Consider the following 21488-nt stretch of genomic DNA (forward strand, 5'->3'; position numbering starts at 1 on the left):
ACCCAATTTCCTCACTCCTGTTGTCATGACCACAGCGGGCAGTGGCCAACTCTGTGCACACTGGACCGGGAGCCCGTTGAGGGCAGAACTGCCTCCACAGCTCCACTAGTTAGAGAGCTCAGCATCTCTTGGGTGCATGAATAAATTCACCAATAAAGGAACAAGTGGATGACTACCGGCTCCGCGGGTCCGCCTCTTGACTGCTTAAGCAGCACCTTCTCAGGCACCCTGGCCCCCTTTGCAAGCTGCCGCCCCATTGCCTCACCAGTCTTCACGGTTCTCCCATAGCCAGCATCACCGGCTCACCCATGACATCATCTGTGTATTTACGACGCTTCCTGTTTTCCCCTATCTCCCCTGCCAGAATGCAAACACCATGACATTGGGACTCTCAGGGCTCAACCTGCATTGCTGTCACCCAGGAGCCTACCCCGGCACCTGGCAGGACCTGGAAGAATGAATGAGTGAAGCAGTGAATGAATGAGTAAATTAACGAATGCATAGCATTTCTCAGCCTTACAGAGCGGAGGCCACAGCCTCAAATGCCCTGCTTGGCTGCCCACAACAGGGGTGGGAGTCAACACTGGGAGGTGACTTGGCAATGTGCCGCCTGCCAACAAAACCGCCCAAGGGCCCGCGGGCCACCAGTTCGTAGCCTTGGGCGCTGAGCCGAACAGATTGGGTTGATGGAGAAGCCCTGACCAGGTAGTTTCAGTGGCTTGGGGTGGACGACAGCGCTGGGGCTGCACCAGGCGCAGCGGCCGGCCACAGCTTAGAGCCTGGCGTCCTTGGCAGCGGTTTGCGGAACTCAGCGCAGGAGAGGTCGCCAGGGAGTGCGCGCCCGGTCCCGCAAGTGGCCGAGCGAGCGCCCTGCTCCCGCCGCCCCTGAGCCGCGCCCCCGCCCCTGCCAGCCCCGGCCGCGCTGTCAGTCTCCATTAGCGCTAACAGCCTCCAGACTGAGCCGCCCGGGCGCTGGGTTAATGCAATCGGCGCGTTACCTGGGGCGCAGGCTACATTACCAGCCCGGCCCCTGCCCGGCACGGCCACAGCCAGCCAGCCTGCGCCCCGCCAGCCGGCCCGCACCCACAGCGATCCCCACGCCGCGCCCGAGCGCCACGCGGCAGTGCCTTGCCCTAGTCCGCGTCCCGGAGCCTGCCGAGGCGCGGCTGGTCCCGGGCTGGCAGAGCGCACGGCACCCGGGATCCCCTCACTGCCGGACACGTGAGTGCGCTCTGCGCGCGGGACCGGGCTGGGTGTGCCAGGGCGACCCCGGCTGAGCCGCACGAACTTGAGAGTCCCTGACTTTGAAGTGTAGACGTTTGCGTGTCCGCGGGGGGCTCCTGGGGCTGCTAGAGGTGACGCAGTCCCTGGCTGGGGAGGGGGCGGCCGGCTGCGCCGGGTCCTGGCACGGCCCCGGGAAACTTAAGTCGCGATGGGTCCACACCCCGCAGTTCGCGGACGGGAGAGCGCGGCTGACCGGGGAGCACGCTTCAGGGACGATCTCCAGCTTTGACTCCCGTGCGGGTCGGGCTCGCCACAGCCTCTTGTTTCCAAAATTTTCCGACAGATGTGCGCGTCTGTCTGGCAACCCTGCGTCCGCCAGGCTGAGCGCGTGCGGATCCAGGTGTCCTTGGCACTACTGGGAGGTCTGGAAAGGCACCCGCAGGCAGGAACGGCCCAGGTGACCGAGTCTTTTCCTTGTGTCCTAGCAGAGCCTCGGCGCGCTCCCAGTACCGCGAAGGTCCCTCCTGCCAGCCGCACCCATGCTTCTGGCGCGGATGAACCCGCAGGTGCAGCCCGAGAACAGCGGGGCTGACCCGGGGCCCCAGCCGCCCCTGAAGGCGTGCAAGGCGGCTGACCTGGTTGTGGTGAAGGACAGCAACGGTGTCCAGTGCCTTCTGGCGCCTCGCGGTGACGATGCACAGCCCCGGGAGACCTGGGGCAAGAAGATGGACTTCCTGCTGTCGGTGGTGGGCTTCGCCGTGGACCTGGCCAATGTGTGGCGCTTCCCCTACCTCTGCTATAAGAACGGCGGCGGTGAGCGCCCGGTGGCTGGGGGGCTGGACTTGGGAGCCTACCTGTATGTCGTGGTGGTGGCCAGGAAAGGAGCTGGGCTACACGTGGAAGGAGATTGATGAGATCTACGGGCAAAGTTGGGGCACAGGACAGGACCGGAAGGTTTTAAGGAAGAAAGACTGGAGTCCCCAGTGGAAGAGGGAAATCGAGGCATGACCTTGGGCAGGGATAGGTTCTTGAGTGCAGGACGGAATCTGGGTCGCAGGGTGGGCAGGAAAGGAGGTGGAGCAAACTCTTGAAGGGGCACCAGGAGTGTACATGGTGTAAGATCAGGTGCAAGGTGACCTAAACCCAGCGCTCTGAGTTTCAATGCAGGAAGCCCTGAGCAAGAGGGGAGAAAGGATTTGGGTTCCCTGGGGGAAGACTTTGCACTCTTGGGGTAGGGACACTGCAACAGAAGCAGACCAAGAGAAGCCATGCTCGGAGAGAACACGGTTCCTGGTTTGGCGATTGTTTTGCTTGGTCCTTGAGGTAGGAGGTGATGCCACTTTCTCCCCAGGTCCCATTCACATTGCAGGGAGGAGTGGGAGGGGCCGGAGGGCACAGTGTGGAGCAGCCAGGCTCTCTCCTCCTTCTCGGCGGTCAGATTATCGCCTACCCTAGAGTGAGAGCCTGGAGCTCATCTACAGCCCAGTGGGGAGAAGCAGCCAGGAGTCGGGATGCTGCATCCTAAAACCCTCCCTAATTCCTGAGGGCATGTGCTCCCCCAGGGTGCTGGGGACAACGCCAGTCCTACCCTGATATTTGCTGGGATGAGCTCAAGGGCACCCTGCAGACAGCATTGGAAAAGGACTATCCAGAGGAAGAAATTGTCCTCACTCTGGAACCCTCTCTCCACCAAGCCACCGTGCCTGGGAGTGGCTCCAGCTCGGGACTGGAGAGAAGTCAGAGGAAAGGGAGGCAAGGTTTGGAGCTGGGTGATGGGAAGGCTCATAACCCTGTCCAGTGGGATCTAGGACTACCAGCTCTTTGCTTCCGACATGCACTATGGCTGCTTGCTGTGGGATGGGCAATGCTCAGCGTGTGCCAAGAAGGAGTGCTTACCAGAGGGAGCAGGTGGTTCTAAGCAGAGAGTGCTCTGTAAAGAAGTGTTTAGTTCTCTGTCTTTGTCTCTCTGTGTCTCTGGGAAAGCGAACCCGAGACTGGAGCCAACACATGAGGGTTTCGGTCCGCGCTGTCCTCATGGGCCTCCTGAGATGGGACTGTCACTGTGCGATGCTTTGGGATGAGGTATCCAAGATAGCAGTCCTGACCCCTGGAGGTGCTCACTCTCTGCAGGCTCAAAACTCCTGTCTGGCCCCAGGGTGGACACTGGCAGAGAGAGGAAGGTGGCAAACATAATCCAGAGGTGAAACTTCTCTGCCTTCGGTTGCTGAAGCTTCTCACGGGTTTGTGCCCTACGGTTGAGTATTCTGATCCCTTGAACCAAAGCAGGGAGAAAATGCAGATTTTTCTATATTTTTAGCAGGCAGGAGATGATGAATGACAGACAGACTGAGAGCCATCCTTGTATGTCCTCAACGACTGTCCGAGACTGCTTGTCCCTAGGCAGTGGAAGACTCTGTCATCAATCAGCAATATTTATCTGGGCCCTCTCAGCTCTGTGGGGCTCACCTGGATGTACGAACCACCAACGCTGCCTGCTGGGAACTTTAATCACCCAAGGTCTTCATTGTCATACTGCGGCGAGTCCTTTCCATTGTTGTATGTGTTTGTTAAGCTCAAAGCACCCTGGATGGCCAATCTGATAGTCATGGGTTACAAGGGTATTCCAGTGCTGTCACCGACACGGTGCCCACTTGACTGTTGTGTCCCCCCCCCGCCCCCCCGGCAAATAAGCACCTGCTGGATGCCAGGCGATAGACCTGGAGCAGATTTGTCACAGGCTCCAATTTCTAAGGGAAATGGACCAGAAGCTCCCTCTTCTAGGCTTGCTGGCCATGAGCACAGCACGTCCTGAGCTGTCTGGTGAGTTATCTCCTTATGGGTCTGTCTCCCAGACAGGCTGGGGAACACAGAGGACAGACACTGTGGCTTTTTCATCCCCAAATTTCTAATGCCCAAGATAAGACTAGATCCTTGGAATGTGGTAGAAGGTGCCCACAAAGCTTTGATTGAATGAATAAAATTAATGAAAGGGGTTAAGCACCCCAGACCCACTGCTGTACCCAGAACCCCCGTAGAAATAGCCAGCAGTATCTAACAAAGCAGGCAGCCTGGGCTGGTAGGGGCTGCAGCCCATCTGTTAGGATCTTGACTCTGCAATCCTAGGGTGCTGTTTCCAGCTGTGGGACCTTGGGCCACCCTCCCAGCCTCTGTTTCCTTACCTGTCAAATGGACATAACAGTGTTGAGCAGAGAGCATGGTTGTGGGCACAGAAGGCAATGATGGAGAGCCACGGAGAGCCTGGTATGGAGGCAGGATGGCAGCTGCTTTTTATTAATGTCGCTCTGATGATTATGGCGTGGATGGGAGAGGGGATGGGTGCCCTAAAGGTCTGATAAGGGGCTGATTAGGGGAGACTCAGCGGATATGGGCTGTGATTGGAGCTCACTGCCCTGGACACCGACAGAGAGGCCAGCCAGAGAGGACTCAGGCAAGCCTCAGGAAGAGAGCAGATGATGCAGCCATGACCCTACCCTGCCTGTGTGTGGCGTCATGGCAGATAACAGGAGTGCAGGCTGGCTCCAGGGCAAGCCGGGGGAGATAAGGATGCAGGGACAAGTTGGGGCTGGGCCGCAGGGGCCTTGAATGCCAGGCTAAGGTTGGTGGGGTATCGGATGGGTGAATTTCCGTTTCTGGTAAGGATGCAGAGTTGGGGTGGGGAAGCTCTCCATCTTAGAGTGCCAGGCAGCTCCTTTGCTAACATCCCCTTCCTCCCTCGGGGGGATGCTCAGCTACCTCTTCTGGTGTTGTTGCTGCTGAGACCCCCTGCCTCCCCCTGTGAATGCACTCCTAGCTAGTGATTCTGAGGACAGCCCTGGAGAGTGGCAAGCAGGAAGGCAGGTGGTAGCCTTTAATCATGGTGTCCAAGTTCAAATCCCAGCTCTGCCACTCACTGTGACCTTAGGCAGTGCATGGACACCCCTCTCCCTGAGCCTCAAGTTCTCCACTGTGGCTGGACAGGACCTGAGATGGTCCTCAAAAGCCATCCCTGTCCAGCACCCTGGCTCGGCCTGCACCCAAGCCAGGGCTCACCTTACTTAAATAGCCCCCTGCCTGTGTGTTCTTCTGATACCAGTATTCACAGCGTCCCGGCTTCTGGTCCAGCTCTTCCTTCCAGACTGGCCCAGACTGGTGGATGTTTCGAAATGATGAGGATGCCAATAGTTCAGGCCCCTGGCGAATACTGTGTGAGTGAGTGACAGGGACACTTGAGCCTGTCTGAACAAGGCCCCAAAGGCAGCTGCCGCTCTTGAAAGTTCCAGGGTTTGCTCAGACCCCTTTCAAACCACTCGTCTCAGCGGGGAGGCAGGTCCAGGCAGTGGGGCTGTGCCCAGGGTTCGAGATTTTCCTCTCCCATCTGTGCTCTTAGGCTGTGTTGGTCCCTGGGGAGGCACAGGACAGGCCCACTGTCCCCCTGCTTAGGGGAGAGGCCGATGTAGACTCTCTTTTGTACGTGGCTGCTTCTATTTGAGACGTGCCCCCCATCAGTTCTGCCTCTGCCTTGTGGACACTTTAGGATCTTTAGTTTCTGCAGACTTGAGCTTGAACCTGATGTGTCTTTGGACAAGCCACTCACCCTCTCTGGTCTGAGACTAGGTTTCCATGCGGGATGACCCCAGGGACGCTTGCTTTGTGGGTAAATACTTGAGCGGTGTTGCTAATGGGCTCAGTAGGTGTAGCTGTCGCTATCAGTATCCTTGTTCCTTGATGTTGCCTGCGGGCTAGACCCTGGGTGGGGCAGAGCCCTGACTCTTGGAGGGAGCAGGATTTGTCCTAAGAGGAAGCCGATGAAGGGAAGTCAGGCAGAGGTGGTCCCACGTGGGCCTGGCTCCCCAGCACTGTGGAGAGTTGCATGAATCAGGGCTTGGGCTTTGCTTCACATAGTGACAGCCTAACCTCGTCTCCTGGTGGATCCCTCACCTGGAAAGTGGGGATCCGCGTTCCTGTGTGGGGTCCCATGAGCATCCTATGAGCTACCATGGTTCTGCAGCCCCTTCCTTCTCCAAATAGGCTCAGGGTCTGAGAAACCCATAGTCCTCTTGGGAATCCTCTTGGCCAAAATGTCTAAGATTCTCGAAACAATAGGGATGATGCTGGTGTCTGGCGCTTAGGTCAGGAGTCTGTGGACTCAGTGCCTTCCCATCCAACCTGGCTTTGTGGTGGGAGGCACTGGGGGTGGGAGGGGGGCGGTGCTATCCTCACCTTGAACTCCCTGAGCTTGCTGCAGATTATTCAGCTCCTGTACGTAATGAGCCAGGCTGCTGCAGGGCACCTGGCTGGCAGGGTGGCACACTCCTTTGCAGCAACACAGTGCGCATCTGGGGCCTGGATCTGGGGTCAAGGCATGAAGTCGCCAGCTACTCTGAGCTGGCCAGAAGGATCTGGAGGAGCTGTTCTCGACAGGACAGAGTCTACTTGGGATCAATGTGACATCTCGCCTTGCGGTCCCCAACTCAACTGCCCAGGTGAGGGTGCGGCCACACCACAAGCAGAGAAAGGTCCCGGGATTTTCATTAGCCACATCCTCCATGTGAGTCATTGCTACAAAAGGCAGTCCCAGCCTGTGCGGAGCCCGTAGCCTACTGTAGGTGGCCCTCAAGGTGCTGGCGTGTTCTATTGTGTTACTGGTGGTGTTATAATCCCAGTGAGGTGTGAGACAAGGCCCTCTTCTGACCATTACGGATCATTTCCTCTGTGATGTAGCCCCGAGCATCCAAACACCCGCAAAGTTGTGCCTCTTAAAGAGGCCATGATGGAGGAGATGGGAAGCCAGCGTCTTCACGGAGCTTCTGCTGAGGTCACAGCTTTATTGGTCCAAGTCCAGTCCAGACCCTCCCAAGGAGAGGGGCAGTTGCTGTACATGGAGGGGTGACCCCCCGTGCTGACTTTCCTGGATTCCAGCCCCTCCTTGCCCTCCTTGCAGGAGCTGGGAGTGGGTATGTATCCTCCTTGAGGGCTGTTCTATGTCTTAGAGCTAAGGTTAGAGTTCAGCTGGAGGAATCCTAGGGGAAGGTGAGGGAGCCACTTCTACAGAGCCAGGAAAGCCATTCTTGCCCTTTTGTATAGAATCTCACCTTGTGATGCCGGGAACCAGGTAAAGGCTTAGGAAGATGCGCCTGGTTGCTCTCCGTGGAGTGCAGGGGAAGCCCTGGAGAGAAGCATGAGCCTTCTTAGGCTGAGGTTCCAGGAGCTCCGAGGTCAGTGGGCAGGGCTTGCAGTGCGCAGGGAGGCCCCAGGGAAGAGATGAGTGTGGGGGAGAAGAGGCGTGGCGCAGGCTCTGGGTGCTATCCCGCTGGAAGGGTCTGGGGCTGGTTTACTCTGGGAGCAGAGCGTTTGCCTAATGCCACAGGAAGCCCGTGGTTTGTCAAGAACTTGGAGGGACATTTTCTGTCTGACACCAAATGCACCAAGAATTTCTTTAGAAAAGGCCCTCCATAGAGAGAACAGTAGACCAAAGGATGTTTTGTTCTCTATAAACAGACCAGTAGACCAAGGGATGGGGAGGAGGCAGGAGTGGAGGCAGCCGAGGGGGAGATTCAGGACAGGGAGCAAGGAACACCGGCCAGGGAGAGGCTGGGCAGCCAGGCAGTGGCAGGCAGGCCTGCGGCGGCCCCGTGGGGAGAGCTGAAGCTGGGATGCTGTGCGGGTGCTGGGACGTCATGGCCTGGTGTGATGGGACACTGGGTGCCGGCTGCTGTGGGAAGGGAAGGGACCCTGGGCCGGGTGGCTGTCTTCAGTGGAGGCAATTCCCAAAGGGCAGGCAGCTGGGTGCTGAGCGGCGGGGGGAACAGCTCCTTCCTTCCTGAGGGGGCATCTGGGCAGCACCAGAGGAGCCTTGTGTCCCTGGAGCTGGATTTTGCCTGGGGGCATCCTTGGTGTCCTCCTCTTGCCTACAGTCTCCGTGCTTCTTGGGATACATGGGGGCTGGGGGAGTCGGCCTCTCTGGGGACGGGGTCCTGAGGAATCCAAGGGACTGCCTCAAGCCGGGGTCTGGGGAGCCTGTGGCAGGTGCTCCTTGAAGCACCCGTGTCCCTCAACCACATGGTGAGCCTCTGCTTGCTGCTGCCACTCAACACAGGTGCTTTCCCAGCTGCTCTGTGTGTGAGGATGGGCCGCAGGTGCCACTAGCAGAGCGCCCACGAAGGGCCTGGTGCTGTACCCCATTACCTCCAATCACCGCAGAACACCGGTGATCAGCTGTTCTAGTCCCCACTGCAAAGGGGGAGCTAAGGCTCTGAGAAGGTGCATTTGCCAAGGTCAGGGAGCTGCGAATGGCAGGCTTGGGGTGCCAGGGTCATCCTGAGATCCAGACAAGGGGAATGTCCTGGGCCCTGTGCTTAGACAGCCCTGCTCTGTCCTTGTCCCCCTCCCACCAGGAGGACCTGTGTGGCCCAGAACACTGCCCACCACCTGCCCCCACCACACAGCAGGTACCTAGACTCTGGAATTCTCTGCTCCAACAGCCCCAAGCCCTCTGGGTCTGCTTGGGGTTTACACTCGGTCCCCTCTTCTATAGAGCATTTGTGTGGCAGGTCTGTGTGGCCCTAGGCCTGAGCAGAAGCCAGGGGCATGGTGTCTGCAGGGGGCGTGGACAGAGCTCACACACAGGCTAGGATGGAGCTGGGTGGGAGAGAAGGGGAGGCAGGCAACAGCAATCTTCCTTGGCTGCCGCATTCCAGCCCAGAGCTCCAAGAGCAAAGGGTTCCAAACTTGAACTTCACTGCATCGAGCCCTAACAAGGCCTCTGTGTGATAGCAGGGAGATGGAAAATGTGACTTGATGGGCCATCTTTAAGTATATCAACATGGGGATGGTGGACCCCGTGTGTGCTCTCACCCCAACCCTGCCAGTGCTCACCTCCCTAGCACTCCATCTGCAGTACCCTGGGGCTGTTGCAGGAAGGGGGCAAAGCAGGCTACCCCAAACACCAACTGTGGTTTTCTTGGGACTCTCTGAGAGTCAGGGGGCAGTAAGAGCCCATAGCTGAACTGCAGGCTCTAAGGGGACAGCTCTGTGGATTTCTCTTCTTGCATATAACCCTCCCCTTGCTGGGGCTCCGGCCAGCAGAAGCAGAGGTGAATCCCAGAGTAGGTAACTCACCAGCAGCGCCGCCCAGAGACACTGGAAGAAAACAGCCAGAGTGAGAAGCCTGGGTAACCGACTGCTCTTGCTCCGGCCCTCCCTTGGCCGTGTCGAAGAGAACGTCAGGTCTACAGCAGCAACCCCCAGTGCCAGGATCCCAGTCGCACCTCCTGCGTTTTGCCTTCCCTGCGTTCCCATTGGGCCACTGACTTCAGTCTCCAGGCCTATTGGGCTGTGGTATGCCTTGTTTCCCACTCTTTCCTGTGGGCTGCAGGTGGCCACAAGGCAGAGTGAGGCTTAGGCAGATCTAGGTTTGAAGCCATGCTGCATACTCACTAGTTTAGACGAACTACTAACCTGTCTAAGCCTAGTTTCATTGGAGAAATGGGATGCATATCTGTTATCTCCCGGGGGGGTGGTTTTAAATGAATGGTTATACAGAAGCTTGTATGTGGTTTGGCATATAATAGGTGCTCAACCATTGCTTCTTGCTATTTTCACCAGCTCCACCGCCTACTTCCATCGGCATCTGTTCACTGGCACCATTGCCTATCACCCCTCCCCACTGCTGTCAGCAGTGGGGATGGGCCCGGGTTCAGGGGCCAGACCAATCCTCTTTCAATGGGACAGCAAGAAGGCAGGAGACGGAAAGGAAGACATGAGGAAGGGGAGAGAGATGTTGGCACACAGCATTTCAAAGAAGTCCAACCTGGAGCAGGGGCAGAGACACCACAGCAGCTGTTACCAATAGACCAGAGGCTCAGCTGATCTCGGATCCCCAGGCCCAGAACGAGCCTTCTCACTCTGATCCTATTCAGACTCATGTCTTTCTTGTCTAGACTGGAGTGTTCTGGAATCACGGGGTATGCTGAGAACGGCTCTGGGATTCTGGAGCCAGGAAGATCAGGGTCCAAATTCCTAATCCATCAACCACCAGCTAGATAAAGTTGGCCAGGTCACTTAGTTTCTCCTAAGCCTCAGTGTCCTCCTCTGAAAAATGGGTACAGCAGTTCCACCCCTGAGGGTTTCTGACATGGCACTGTATCCCACTGAGCTGCACCGTAGAATGGGATCCTACGTATCTAGTGCCCAGTGCCTGACACTCAGGAGGTGCTCATCTCCCAGTCAGTTTTCCTACTCCCCACCTGCTGGTCTGTCACCGGCTCAAAGGGAACTGGGTCTTTGCGCATCAGGGCCAGGCTTCCTCTTTAAGAGCCCTGAGCTTCCTGGTGAGAAACCTGAGCCCAAAGTGAAGGTGGACAGTCTGAGTCACTGGGCGAGTTTGACCCGGAGCAGCGCGTGACTGTGCCACAGCTGCTGGCTAACTGGAAGCCTCAGTTTCAACTTCTGTAAAACGGAGGCGGTGATCATGCAGGCCTTGCAGATGCTGTGCAGATGAGATTTGAGATTGCTAGGGAAGCGCCTGGAACGCAGCGAGGATAAACGATTGTGAACTGCTGGCGTCCGGTGCTAAGACTGCTGGTGCTTCCTGGTTTCCCCTCTTTCCTGGTGTGGGCAGGTGGAGCATATTTGGTTTCCAAGGTTACAGCATGAAAGCCAAAAGCCAATGGCCGGAGGAATTTTTGCACCTGGCCTGGCCAGCTCCAACTGCGTCAGGAAAGGAGCCTGTGTTTTGCTTTGCTCGTGTTTGTGGCCTGGGCTGACGTGGCAGGAATCCCAGGGAGGCACTCGATAGCATCAGGTCCTGCTCAGCTTGCCCTGGCTGCCAAGGTGTCTGGAGAATCATCTGCAGAACTCAGACGTGGCTAATTCCACCAGGGAGCCTCTCCAGGATTTGCTGCTGCCCATAGCCTAGGAGCCCCTGCTGGGTGGGCCTCTCTCCTGGTCCACAAATCAAACCCTGGGCTCTTTCTTTACCTTTAGCCACCTGTAATGGGGTCAGCCTAGTGGATTGGAAGACCTGAATGGGAACACTGCTTCTGCCACCCAGCAGCAGTGCTCCAGGAACAAGGCAGCTCTCTGGTCCTCAGCTTCACACCCTGCTTCCCCACGGCCAAGGAGGGCGTGACAACCCCAAGCTTGTTATGTCTGCAGGCTGCAGGGAGATTCTAGGAAGAATCTAGTGAGATCACTTTTGGGAAAGCCATGTGCAACCTTCAACTGATATCAATCTGAGCAAAATCAGCAATGCAGTCATACGTAACTTAAGCAGCAGCTTTCCGTCTCTGGTCTCGGCTTTCTTGTCTCTAAAAGGAAGGCTTTGGGTTACAGCGGCATTCCCAGAGAAATGATTCATGGAGGAAAGGCTCTGTGTTTAAATACATTTGATAAAGGCTACACCTGCAAGTCTCCTCGCAGCTGTGCTGCATGTGCTGGCGCATCCAAGGCTAGGAGATGCCTGCCAGGACCTCCTTAGCTTTGCTTAACCCGGATTTTTTTTGTAAGATTTATTTATTTATTTGAAAGGCAGAGTTACAAAGAGGCAGAGAGAGAGAGAGAGAGAGAGAGAGAGAGAGAGAGAGAGAGAGAGAGGTCTTCCATCTGCTGGTTCACTCCCCAGATGGCTGCAACAGCCAGAGCTGTGCCAATCTGAAGGCAAGAGCCAGGAGCTTCTATCAGGTCTCCCATGCAGGTGCAGGGGCCCAAGGACTTGGGCCATCTTCCGCTGCATTCCCAGGCCATAGCAGAGAGCTGGATTGGAAGTGGAGCAGCTGGGTCTCACACCGGCACCCATGTGGGATGCTGGCACTGCAGACAGCGGCTTTACCTGCTATGCCACAGTGCCGGCCCCTTAACGCAGATTTTACTGACTGGACCATTGACCTCATTATCATGGCTGTGGTACTGCCTCTCCTGTTATTACGACTGCCACTATTTTTATCAGTTGCTTTGTGGAACTCTAGAAAGCACACCTTGGGGAATGGCCAGGCGAGCGTATGACTGCAGACATGGATCCGTGTACTCTGAGGGGTGGGGTCCTGGGGTCACACTCTGCCTCTGTGTCCCCCAGGTGCCTTCCTGATCCCATACACCCTCTTCCTCATCATCGCGGGCATGCCCCTGTTCTACATGGAGCTGGCTCTGGGGCAGTACAACCGGGAAGGGGCAGCCACCGTGTGGAAGATCTGCCCGTTCTTCAAAGGTAAAGAAGGGACCTGGAAGAAGCCAGACTGTTCCTGAAGGTGTCCCTTGTGCCTCTGGGGATCCAATGTAGACCAGTGCTCTTGGGGGATTCACAGGGATTGACAAGGGCAAGGGTATGCAGCGTTCCGAGTTACAGAGAGCGTTTGGTATGTCAGAAGGAGCATTAACAGCGACTGTCTGCATGACCAAAGTCTATTTTCACATGCAGGAAATACTTACAGAAACCTCAGAAGTACTCAGCACATACACCACTACTTCCTATATCGATCTAGTGACAGACATGATAAATCGATTATGGATGTTTTCAAACTCAGCCAGGGAGCTGCCTGCAACCCTTAATACCCCAGCCATAACTAACAGATTGCAGCTGGGGTATAAGAGGAGCCTACCTGCATTTGGAACTTAGAGAGTGCATCTGCAGAAAATAGCCAAGTATCCAGAATGCCCTTCCCTGGCCTCCAGGCAGCAAGGAGAAGGCCCTGGAACACGGGTTGGTGTCTCACCAGCACTGGTTTTAGGCCCAGGGCCAGTGAGGGCTACAGCTGCTCCCCAGCTGGCACTGGTGTGTGAGTACCTTGGGTGTATTCAGTCCTGTCCTAGATAAAGGCTGGTACAGGAGCCTTAAAAACAGGTGTGCCACTCAGGATCGTGTTTAATTCCCAGAAATCCACGCAAGTCGGGTTAAATGTAAAAGGTAATTAGTTGAGTTACATTACAGTCAAGTCTAGTTGTCTGGACTGAGGCTAAAACTAAAGCTAACATCCAGGCATTTGAGCAATGTCCAGAATTGACATCTTTCTCTTTTCTTCTGTGTTAGCACCAGACTCAGATATATTATTCTCAAGCACGGTGAAGATGGCCATCAGAAATTCTAGGCTCAAATTCTACCAACTTGTACAGTGATCAAAAGCAAAAAGAAACAAAAGACCCCTTACAAATGCACAGCTTTGAATCCCCTGCGCCCTTGTTAGCCAATCACTGTGGCTGTGGGGAAGCATCACCCTGATTGGCCACACCTGCCTCATGTGCTCTGGCTAAATTAAGGACGCAGGGGCTTAGGCTAACCCAGACCCCACAGGCTGATCATTGCTTAAGGCAAGTATTATCTACTCCTAGGCTGAGAAAAAGCCATAGAGGTAGCTCTAAAGAATACATTCAGGAAGATGAGGTTGGCACTTGGAGCAGGAAACTGTGAGTGTAACCCAGAGAACACTGTGAGCGGAAGGCAGTGTCAAGAGTTATTCAGGGAGGAGATCCCGGGGAGCATGAGTGGGGGCTGGAGAACGGGAGGACCCCATGGGGAGGGGAGGGGAGGGGAGGGGAGTGTCATCAGGGCAAAGGCAAAGGCCTCAGTCCCCTGGGAGCGAGTGTGAAACATGGCTCTGTGCCACCCTGCTAAGGAACGAGGCATACTCCTGCTCCACTTCCTGACCCAGCTGCTCTGGGACAATGCCTGCCTGCCTGTCTGCCTGCCTGCCTGGTGAGTGGACAGAGCAGGCTACAGTAGCAAAGGGCTGGCAGGTGCCTATGGAAAACAGGTGGCTCTGACAATCCTCTACAGAAAGGCAGAGACTTAGGGAGTGCAGTGGTTACAGCTGATTCTCCAGGAGAAGTGGCTGTAGGCCTGGGCAGGGGCCTGGGGAAGCCCCTACCTGACTTCTCTGTCCCCACCCAGGAGTCGGCTACGCTGTGATCCTCATCGCCCTCTACGTTGGCTTCTACTACAACGTCATCATCGCCTGGTCACTCTACTACCTCTTCTCCTCCTTCACCTTCAACCTGCCCTGGACTGACTGTGGCCATGCCTGGAACAGCCCCAACTGCACTGACCCCAAGCTCCTCAATGGCTCCGTGCTGGGCAACCACACTAAGTACTCCAAGTACAGGTTCACGCCAGCAGCAGAGTTTTATGAGTAAGTCATGGGGACCTCACCCCGGGAGTGGGGGTAGGGCCCACTGAGGCCTGTCTTGGGGCAGGAGAGTGCAGATAGGGAGAAAATACTATTGGTAACCAGACAAGGATACAAGAATGTCTTAGAGTGTGTGTTCCCTTGGGAAAGGAAAACCATTCTGGAGATTGGGATTGCCCTTCAGAAACTAAACCCGGGTGGGTGTGGGAAGACTGGTTGTGGCAGGGAAAAGGAACTTCAACTCAGGTAGGCAGGGAGGGCCTCCTTGAGGAGGTGACTTAGGAACTGATGAAGTCAACCAAGGGACCATCTGGGGCTCAGCTGGGAGGTGAAGGAGCTGCAGTTGGAACCCAAGACAACCTTTGATCCCTACGCTGTTGTCTGATCCACCGTGTGCTGCCGTTTCCCTGGGGTGGCACTGGGAGAACGTTGTTGGGGCTGGTGGGTGAAATTCAAGATGTGGGCAGCAGGCCAGACACATGCTGCTCAGGGAAGCTGTTTGGACCCCGTGTGCTTGAGAGGCACCGCCCGGTGTTGGAATTCGGAATACCATTAAACAAAGCAATGTTGTTGGTTGGAATTATTTTATACAGAGAGAAATTTAATAACTAGTACATAGACCCTTCTCTCACCTTCCCTGGAGGCTAACCCCTTCCATCACCACGGCTCTGGGATTCCCAGCATGGAGATACTGTGACCGGACCCACGTCAGGCCTTGTTTAATTCTGCCGGTTTTCCCAGATGTCCTTATCTGGCCTTGACTTGTTATGGCTCCTTAGTCTGCACCAATCTGTGAGGGTTCCTTGGGCTTTCCTTGAGTTTCAGGACCTTGAAGTTTTCAAAAAATATCGTCCAGTCTTTCTGAGAACCGTGCCTCAGTTGGGTTTGTGTGTCATTTTCTCACGTGGAGATTGAAGTGTACGCCTTTTTGGAAAGATTGCCAGGGAGCTGATGCCGTGTCTGTCTCAGCGCGCACTATGGGGGCACTTGATGTTGGTCTGTCTGCTTGTCGTAATGTTGACTTTGAACACCTGGCAAAGGTGGGGCCTGCCAGCTTCCTCCTGTGCGGACAAAGCATTTTTCTTTCACAATTAGTAAGTGTCCTTTGGGAGATATTTTGAGTTTGTGTAAATATCTTGCTTCTCAACATACTTTTACCCGTATTTCTTAGCATCCATTGAAGATCCTGCCAAGCAAGGGTGACTGTTGCGTGTTTGTCTAATTGTGATGCTCTGTTCCCACCGTTCCTTCTAGATTAATTGCTTGGAAGTCTTCTGTGAAGAGTTGTCCCTTCTCTCCTAATTCTTACTCAATGATGGATTTATAGCAGTAGGGGCTTGCAGCTGTTTATTTTGTTCCGTGGTTTTAATCCCTAACCATCGTTATTTAATTTGTTGCTCTCTTGAATCCGCTTAGCCACTACAGCATCCTATCATAACCTTGAGGAAAGTGATGGGCAACTTGTTTTCAACCGCTAGTCTAAAATGTCTGCATGGTGTTCTCTTCATGTAGAATATGTTGTCATTATCACTCAAATGTGGGTGAGTCCCAGTTCAGCCATCCTTACACAAGTGCTAGCATTTAAGCAGAAAATGCATGGGGCTTGTGAGTGAAATTCAAGGCATGGGAAGCAGGCCACATACGTGTAGCTCACGGACAGGGGTAGAACAGATAAATCCCATGGGAATCCCACTCTTAGGGCTCCAAGGGGCTGGAGCAGAAGCCCCCGGTTATTTGTGGAAGACCAGACAGTAGTTTGTGGGCCCCATGTCTCTGTCGCGTAGTCTTTGAAACAGGTCGCACCTCAATAGGCACAGACTTGGCCCAGGGTGTGGTGTGCTGATTGTTGTTCTAGAGAACACATCACATGAGAACTTTCTACAGTGAGAGAAATGTGCTGTACCTGTGTGGTCCAATGCAGCAGCCGCTCATCACGTGTGGTTCCTGCATAACAGAAACGTGGCCGGTGTGACTGAGGAATGGAGTGTTAATATAATTTAAATTAATCCATTGACCAGTGGCTACAGCATTGGATGGCACAGGTCTAGAGAATGAGAAAAGACAAATCCACAGCAATAGAGCTTCAGGGACACTGTCTTTCAGTTCTATAGATTCCCTTGGCCTCGAACCTAAGAATGAGTCCTGCTTGTCTTGGAGATTAGAGTTAACCTAGGATCATTTCCACTTGGGCCATCTTGGTGCAACAGGACCAAAGAGATCCAGTTTGGTTAAAAGTAACCTCTGGAAAATGTACCACCTCTAGGACCAGAGGAGTCAGTGCTCTCAGGACCCAGAGCAGTCCCCAGATGGCTGTGAATAAAGAGGTTTTGCGAGGGGGTCGGCACCTCCATGCTCACCGTGTCCATCCGTGACGCTTGTGGACTTCCAGGAAGCAGGCCTGTGCAAGATTGTGTGCTGGGATTTTTCTAGGGGAGGATTCACAGTTGCCATCAAATTCTCCAAAAACCTCTACAGCTGCCAAAGTGAGCATCTGCTAGAAGTAAGAGCACCATCCCTGCCTTCCTCATTGAGACATCACCAGCTACCCACTCACCACGTGTGCCTGACTTCCTGCTAACTTCTTGTACGTGCATGCTTGTACATATGGAAAGCTCACCCTAACCTAAGGAGTTTTCTGTAACCCTTACCCTCATGGAACGCACAAGGAGGCAAGGTTTCACAGATGGCACAGCAAAGCTCCCAGCCACATGCAGAGCCAGGGTTTGGACCCAGGCACCTTGCACTAGCAAGACCTCCAGAGTAAGTACTTCCTCACACTATACACCCTTCAAGCCCGAGTCTTCTTACCCTACCCCAGCCATGCCAGGCTGAGAAGCTCCGGAGCTTCTCTGGTCTCTATACTGGTCTCTAAGCCATTGTAAGGGCTTGTTCCTACTCGGAGACATTGTCAGACTCACAACTCACGTTTACGTGGCTTAGATGGCTTCCCGGTCATTGTGCAAAGTGTTTTTTAATCCTGGACACTGTGAGCTAAAATTAGTCTTGCCTTATGAGTGAGGCAATAGACACAAAGCAGTTAGTGACTTGTGCAAGACTGTTGAGTCTAGGAGTGGCCTCCAAAGTGTGCTTGGACCTAGGTAGCCTGGCTCCAAGGCCCACGCTCTTAGAACAGAGGTGCTAAACCTTAGCAGCCCGTGGGCTGATATCACCCAGAGGGTTTAAACAACACAGACGCCTGGATCCTGTGTCTGGAGAACCAGAGTGCAAGCAGCCTCTCCTTCAGTTCTAGTGTCGAGCCCGGGTTGGGGGCCCATCTTAGCCCCTGTACTCGCCTGTCCCAGAACAAACTGCCTGCTGGCCTCAGGCTGAGACCTCTACAACCTGCAGTCATGGAATCCCTAGGGCCTCCTCCACTCTTCTCCCGGCGATCATGGCCTCAGAACTGCTGGAGAGCTGGCGGGTGGAGGTTTTAGGTCCTTCTGGGCTATGAGTGTGGTTTGCATGGGGAGACGGTGAAGCCAAGTGGGGCAGAGGCAGCAGCTGATCCATGTACTCGGGTGCCTGCTTTCGTCTTATCCTCCTGCAGAGGAAAAAGCATGATTTTTCCTTTTGCTCTTGGCAATCTTTGTTCTTATAAATTAAAATGAAAAATGATAGACTTGGCCTCTCGAGTTTAGGTCATATCTGTTTCCTGTTCTAATGTCTTAATGGCCAGCATGCCTGCCCAGGCAGCATAAGGGAGAGGCGAGTGGTGTTTGAAGACCTTAATTACTGGAAAAAAAAAAAAAAGAAAACATTTATGTATTTATTTGAAAGTAGAGTGACAGAGAGAAAGGAGGGAGAGATATCCAGCTGCTGATTTACTTCCCAAGTGTCGGCAACAGCTGGGGTGGGGCCAGGCCAAAGTCAGGAGGCAGGAACTCCATCCAGATCTCCCACGTGGGTGGCAGGGGCCCAAGTACTTGAGCCATTGTCTGCTGCCTCCTAGGTGCATTAGCAGGAAGCTGGATTGGAAGCAGAGATGGGATTTGACCCCAGCCACTCCCACCTAGGGTGAGAGCATCCCAGGCGGCATCTTACCCTGCTGACCCGCAATGCCCAGTCCAGCGTTGGCTACTTTAGTTGCGGTCCTAAACTTCCTCCAGGCTCAGAGGTGAGCAGAATGTTGTGCAAGAAGACGTTCTCGTGCGTGGGGCTGAGAAGGCTTGGGGATGTGGTTGGCTTGGCTGTATGGAGCAGGATTCAGGATTGGTATCTGCATCTTCCTGCTCTCCAGACATACCCTCTTCTCCTTAACTCCTTCCCCACAACCCCCGCCAGTGTTCAGGGCTACTCTGAGCCAGGTGCTCAGCACCTCTTTACAACCAAATCTCATTTCATCTTCGCAGTTCATGGGGCTAGAAATCACTCCCATTTTACAGATCAGAAAGTGGAGGCTCGGGTTTTGGGGTAAATGGCAAAGCTGGGATCTAAGCCAAGTTGTTTGACTCAGGATTCTTACCCCATGCATAGGCTGATCCCCAAGCCCTGTCTTTCTCCTCTGTCCTGGTAGTTTTTGGTAGGGTGCATTTGGAGTAGGTGTGCAGGCATCCCTGCAGGTAGATAGGAGCCCATCGCATACTCTTCTCTTCGTAGCATCCTACTCTAAGTCATGGGTTGCCTCTGCATTTTTCCTAATGGCACGTGGCCCTTTGCTCTAAATGTTTCTATGTAAAACCAGCAGTCCGACTCAGTCTGGGAACCCAGCAAGTGTGACTCCCAATGCCAACCTTGAGATCACTCGGTTTCCTCTTTCCCCAAACCTCCTGGTCAATTTTGTTACCCTCTTGGACTCATTTAAGCTGATGGATTGAACTCATCATTCCAGGGAGCGACTGGCTGTGCTCTCGGGCTCTGGCCCACAGCCAAGCAGCCCCACAGCTAAACGGGACCCTGAAGGCATGGATCTTTGCCTGAGAGAGGGTACCTTCGGTGCTCACGTACCTGGCAGTAGAGAACTGCTACCCCATGCCGGTTCCTATGAGTTAGAGAGGTCTCTTTCCATCCTGATGCTAAGCTCCTGCACTTAATGTTAAGTGAGAAATTGAGCCTTCTTGGCCCATAGACTTTGGAAAGCCTGGATGGTCCCCTTAATGATGACTCATGTTCATTAAACTTCTGGAAAACAAAAACAAGCCCCAGTTACTTGCACTAAGCCCCAAGGCCTGGAGCGAGGAGCTGGATTCTCTTACATTTTCTTGGGAATTCACGCTGGAGTCTGGCTCACTTCACTGATGAGATATGTGACAGCCACCACAGCCCTGAAAGTGGCCCTCCCATGCACTTCCCCAGCTGGACCTGGGGAAGGGGCCTGCCCACCATCTGCTTGTCCACTAGGGACATTTTAGCAAGCTTCAGGGAGAGCACAGTTGGTCAATGCCTTTTTTTTTTTTTTTTTTAAATGCCTTTAACAGTAAAATCAGCCAAATGGTGATTGACACCACTCGCCACTTGGCTCATCAATCCTGGGAAAAAGCAGAATTCAATGCCAGGCAAGGTCAGTACTAGATTCTGGTCTTCTTTCCGTTTGGAGATGTCAACCCTTGCCACGCCATCCCCCTCCCCCCCCCCCCCGCCCCCTGTACGTAGAAGAAGGTCTAACTCACAGGATCATTTCTGAGTTGAGCTGAGCAAGATGGGGAGAAGTTTTCCAGCAGAGAAGTTGGCTGGAAGTGTGTTCCAGGCTGCAAGAACAGAAGGTCACAAGGCCCAGAGCCATGGGACATCTTCTGATGGGGATGACATGTGGCTTGCTATTGCCAGAAGCCAAAGGCAGGGTGTGGTGCAGAGGGGGGTGGACTTAGCCAGGGGCGGATTACAAAAGCCTTCAGGTTCTGAAAGGCTCCCATTTGTGTCCTGCAGGCTGAGATTTCACAACCTGGATGCTTTTGACCTTTGCGGTTAACTCATTCTTTTGGGGGGAGGGGTGGGCTTTGTCCTGTGCACTTTGAGGGTTTGGCAGCATCCTTGACTCCACCTGCTGGGGGCCAGGCGCACCCCCCACTCTCCAGATGTGACAACCTCAAATACCCAGATCAGGTGGCAGGGGCAAAACTGCCTCGGAGGAGAACCACTGTGACCGTGGTGTGTGATAGGAGCCTCTGAGGAGTGGATCTGGGGGCAGGGCAGTGACGAGGTGAGGAAGACACTTCAGATGGGGACGCAGACAGTGCATTTAAGGGGGCCAGCAGGAAGCAGAGAGGCAGGCGTGGGAGGGGCCTCGGGGACATTGACAACAGCCTTGGAGGGAGAGGGACGGGGCATAGGTTTGGCCTGGGATGGGGCCAGTGGGACTGAGGCTGGGGGCAGCAGCCATGGCAGCTGAATGCAAAGAAAAGATGAGGCAGAGCGAGTTCAGGGCCCCTACAGCTGGACTGGGGGCTGCAGGGATGGGGTCTGCTCCGGGGAGGGGACACATGCTCACCTCCACCTCCTCTTAGCGCTCTCTCCTCCACACTTGTCATTGCACCACTCTCCCCTTGGCCAGCAGCCACCTCCTCAGGGGAGCCTGCCCAGTGGAGTCCCTGGGCTGAGCTTTCTGGACATTCCTCTGCTGATATCTGCTCCTCCTGGATGCCTGGAACTCAATCAGAAATGTAGTGAGAATGCCTAGGGCTTCCTGGGTTCAGGGCACTCTTTCACATGCTGTAATGTAGTCATTTTACTCTAAAGGAAAACGCCTCCGAGGTGGGGATGCACGCACTGGCAAGTGTCCCCTGGCCTGTGAGCCCCACGTGGGCTGCAGCTTGTCCACACCCCTGTAACCAGCCACCAGCATGCTGCCTGGCTCAGAGCAGAGGTGCAGACAAGGTTTGTGGAATCAGCGAGAGGATTCAGGTTACAGAAGAGCTGGGGGCAGAGCCAAGATGGGAGCGCAGATCTGTCTGAACCCAGAGTCTGGGTGGTTGCTGGGCCACATTCTTCTGTTTTCCTTGTGAGTTTTTTTAAATTTTTTAAATTTTTTTTGACAGAGTTAGACAGTGAGAGAGAGAAACAGAGAGAAAGGTCTTCCTTCTGTTGATTCACCCCCCAAATGGCTGCCACAGCCGGCGCTGCATCGATCCAAAGCCAGGAGCCAGACGCTTCCTCCTGGTCTCCCATGTGGGTGCAGGGCCCAAGCATTTGGGCCATCCTCCACTGCCCTCCTGG

The 21488-nt window shown here is 54.6% G+C and overlaps 1 protein-coding gene across 14 annotated transcripts in view; it reads left to right on the forward strand.

Moving 5' to 3' along the window:
• Positions 1-567: 567 nt before the first annotated feature.
• The window catches only part of SLC6A2 (solute carrier family 6 member 2), a 44173-nt gene continuing 23252 nt past the window's right edge, over positions 568-21488 (forward strand). For 2 of the 14 annotated variants that reach the window (XM_089319606.1, XM_089319605.1), the window contains exons 1-2: positions 13761-13909; positions 14105-14342. In XM_089319606.1, coding sequence (XP_089175732.1) covers positions 13879-13909; positions 14105-14342 — 269 coding nt within the window. In that variant the 5' untranslated portion in view covers positions 13761-13878. Of the gene's footprint in view, positions 706-762; positions 1222-1709; positions 2038-11607; positions 11726-12295; positions 12428-12789; positions 12992-13376; positions 13644-13760; positions 13910-14104; positions 14343-21488 lie in introns of those variants that run through there. The other 12 variants (XM_089319601.1, XM_089319600.1, XM_070063144.2 and 9 more) reach the window with 12 other exon arrangements.

This window comes from Oryctolagus cuniculus, chromosome 18 (assembly GCF_051225735.1).
Source record: "Oryctolagus cuniculus isolate XC-2025 breed Fujian yellow rabbit chromosome 18, ASM5122573v1, whole genome shotgun sequence".
Taxonomy (NCBI): domain Eukaryota; kingdom Metazoa; phylum Chordata; class Mammalia; order Lagomorpha; family Leporidae; genus Oryctolagus; species Oryctolagus cuniculus.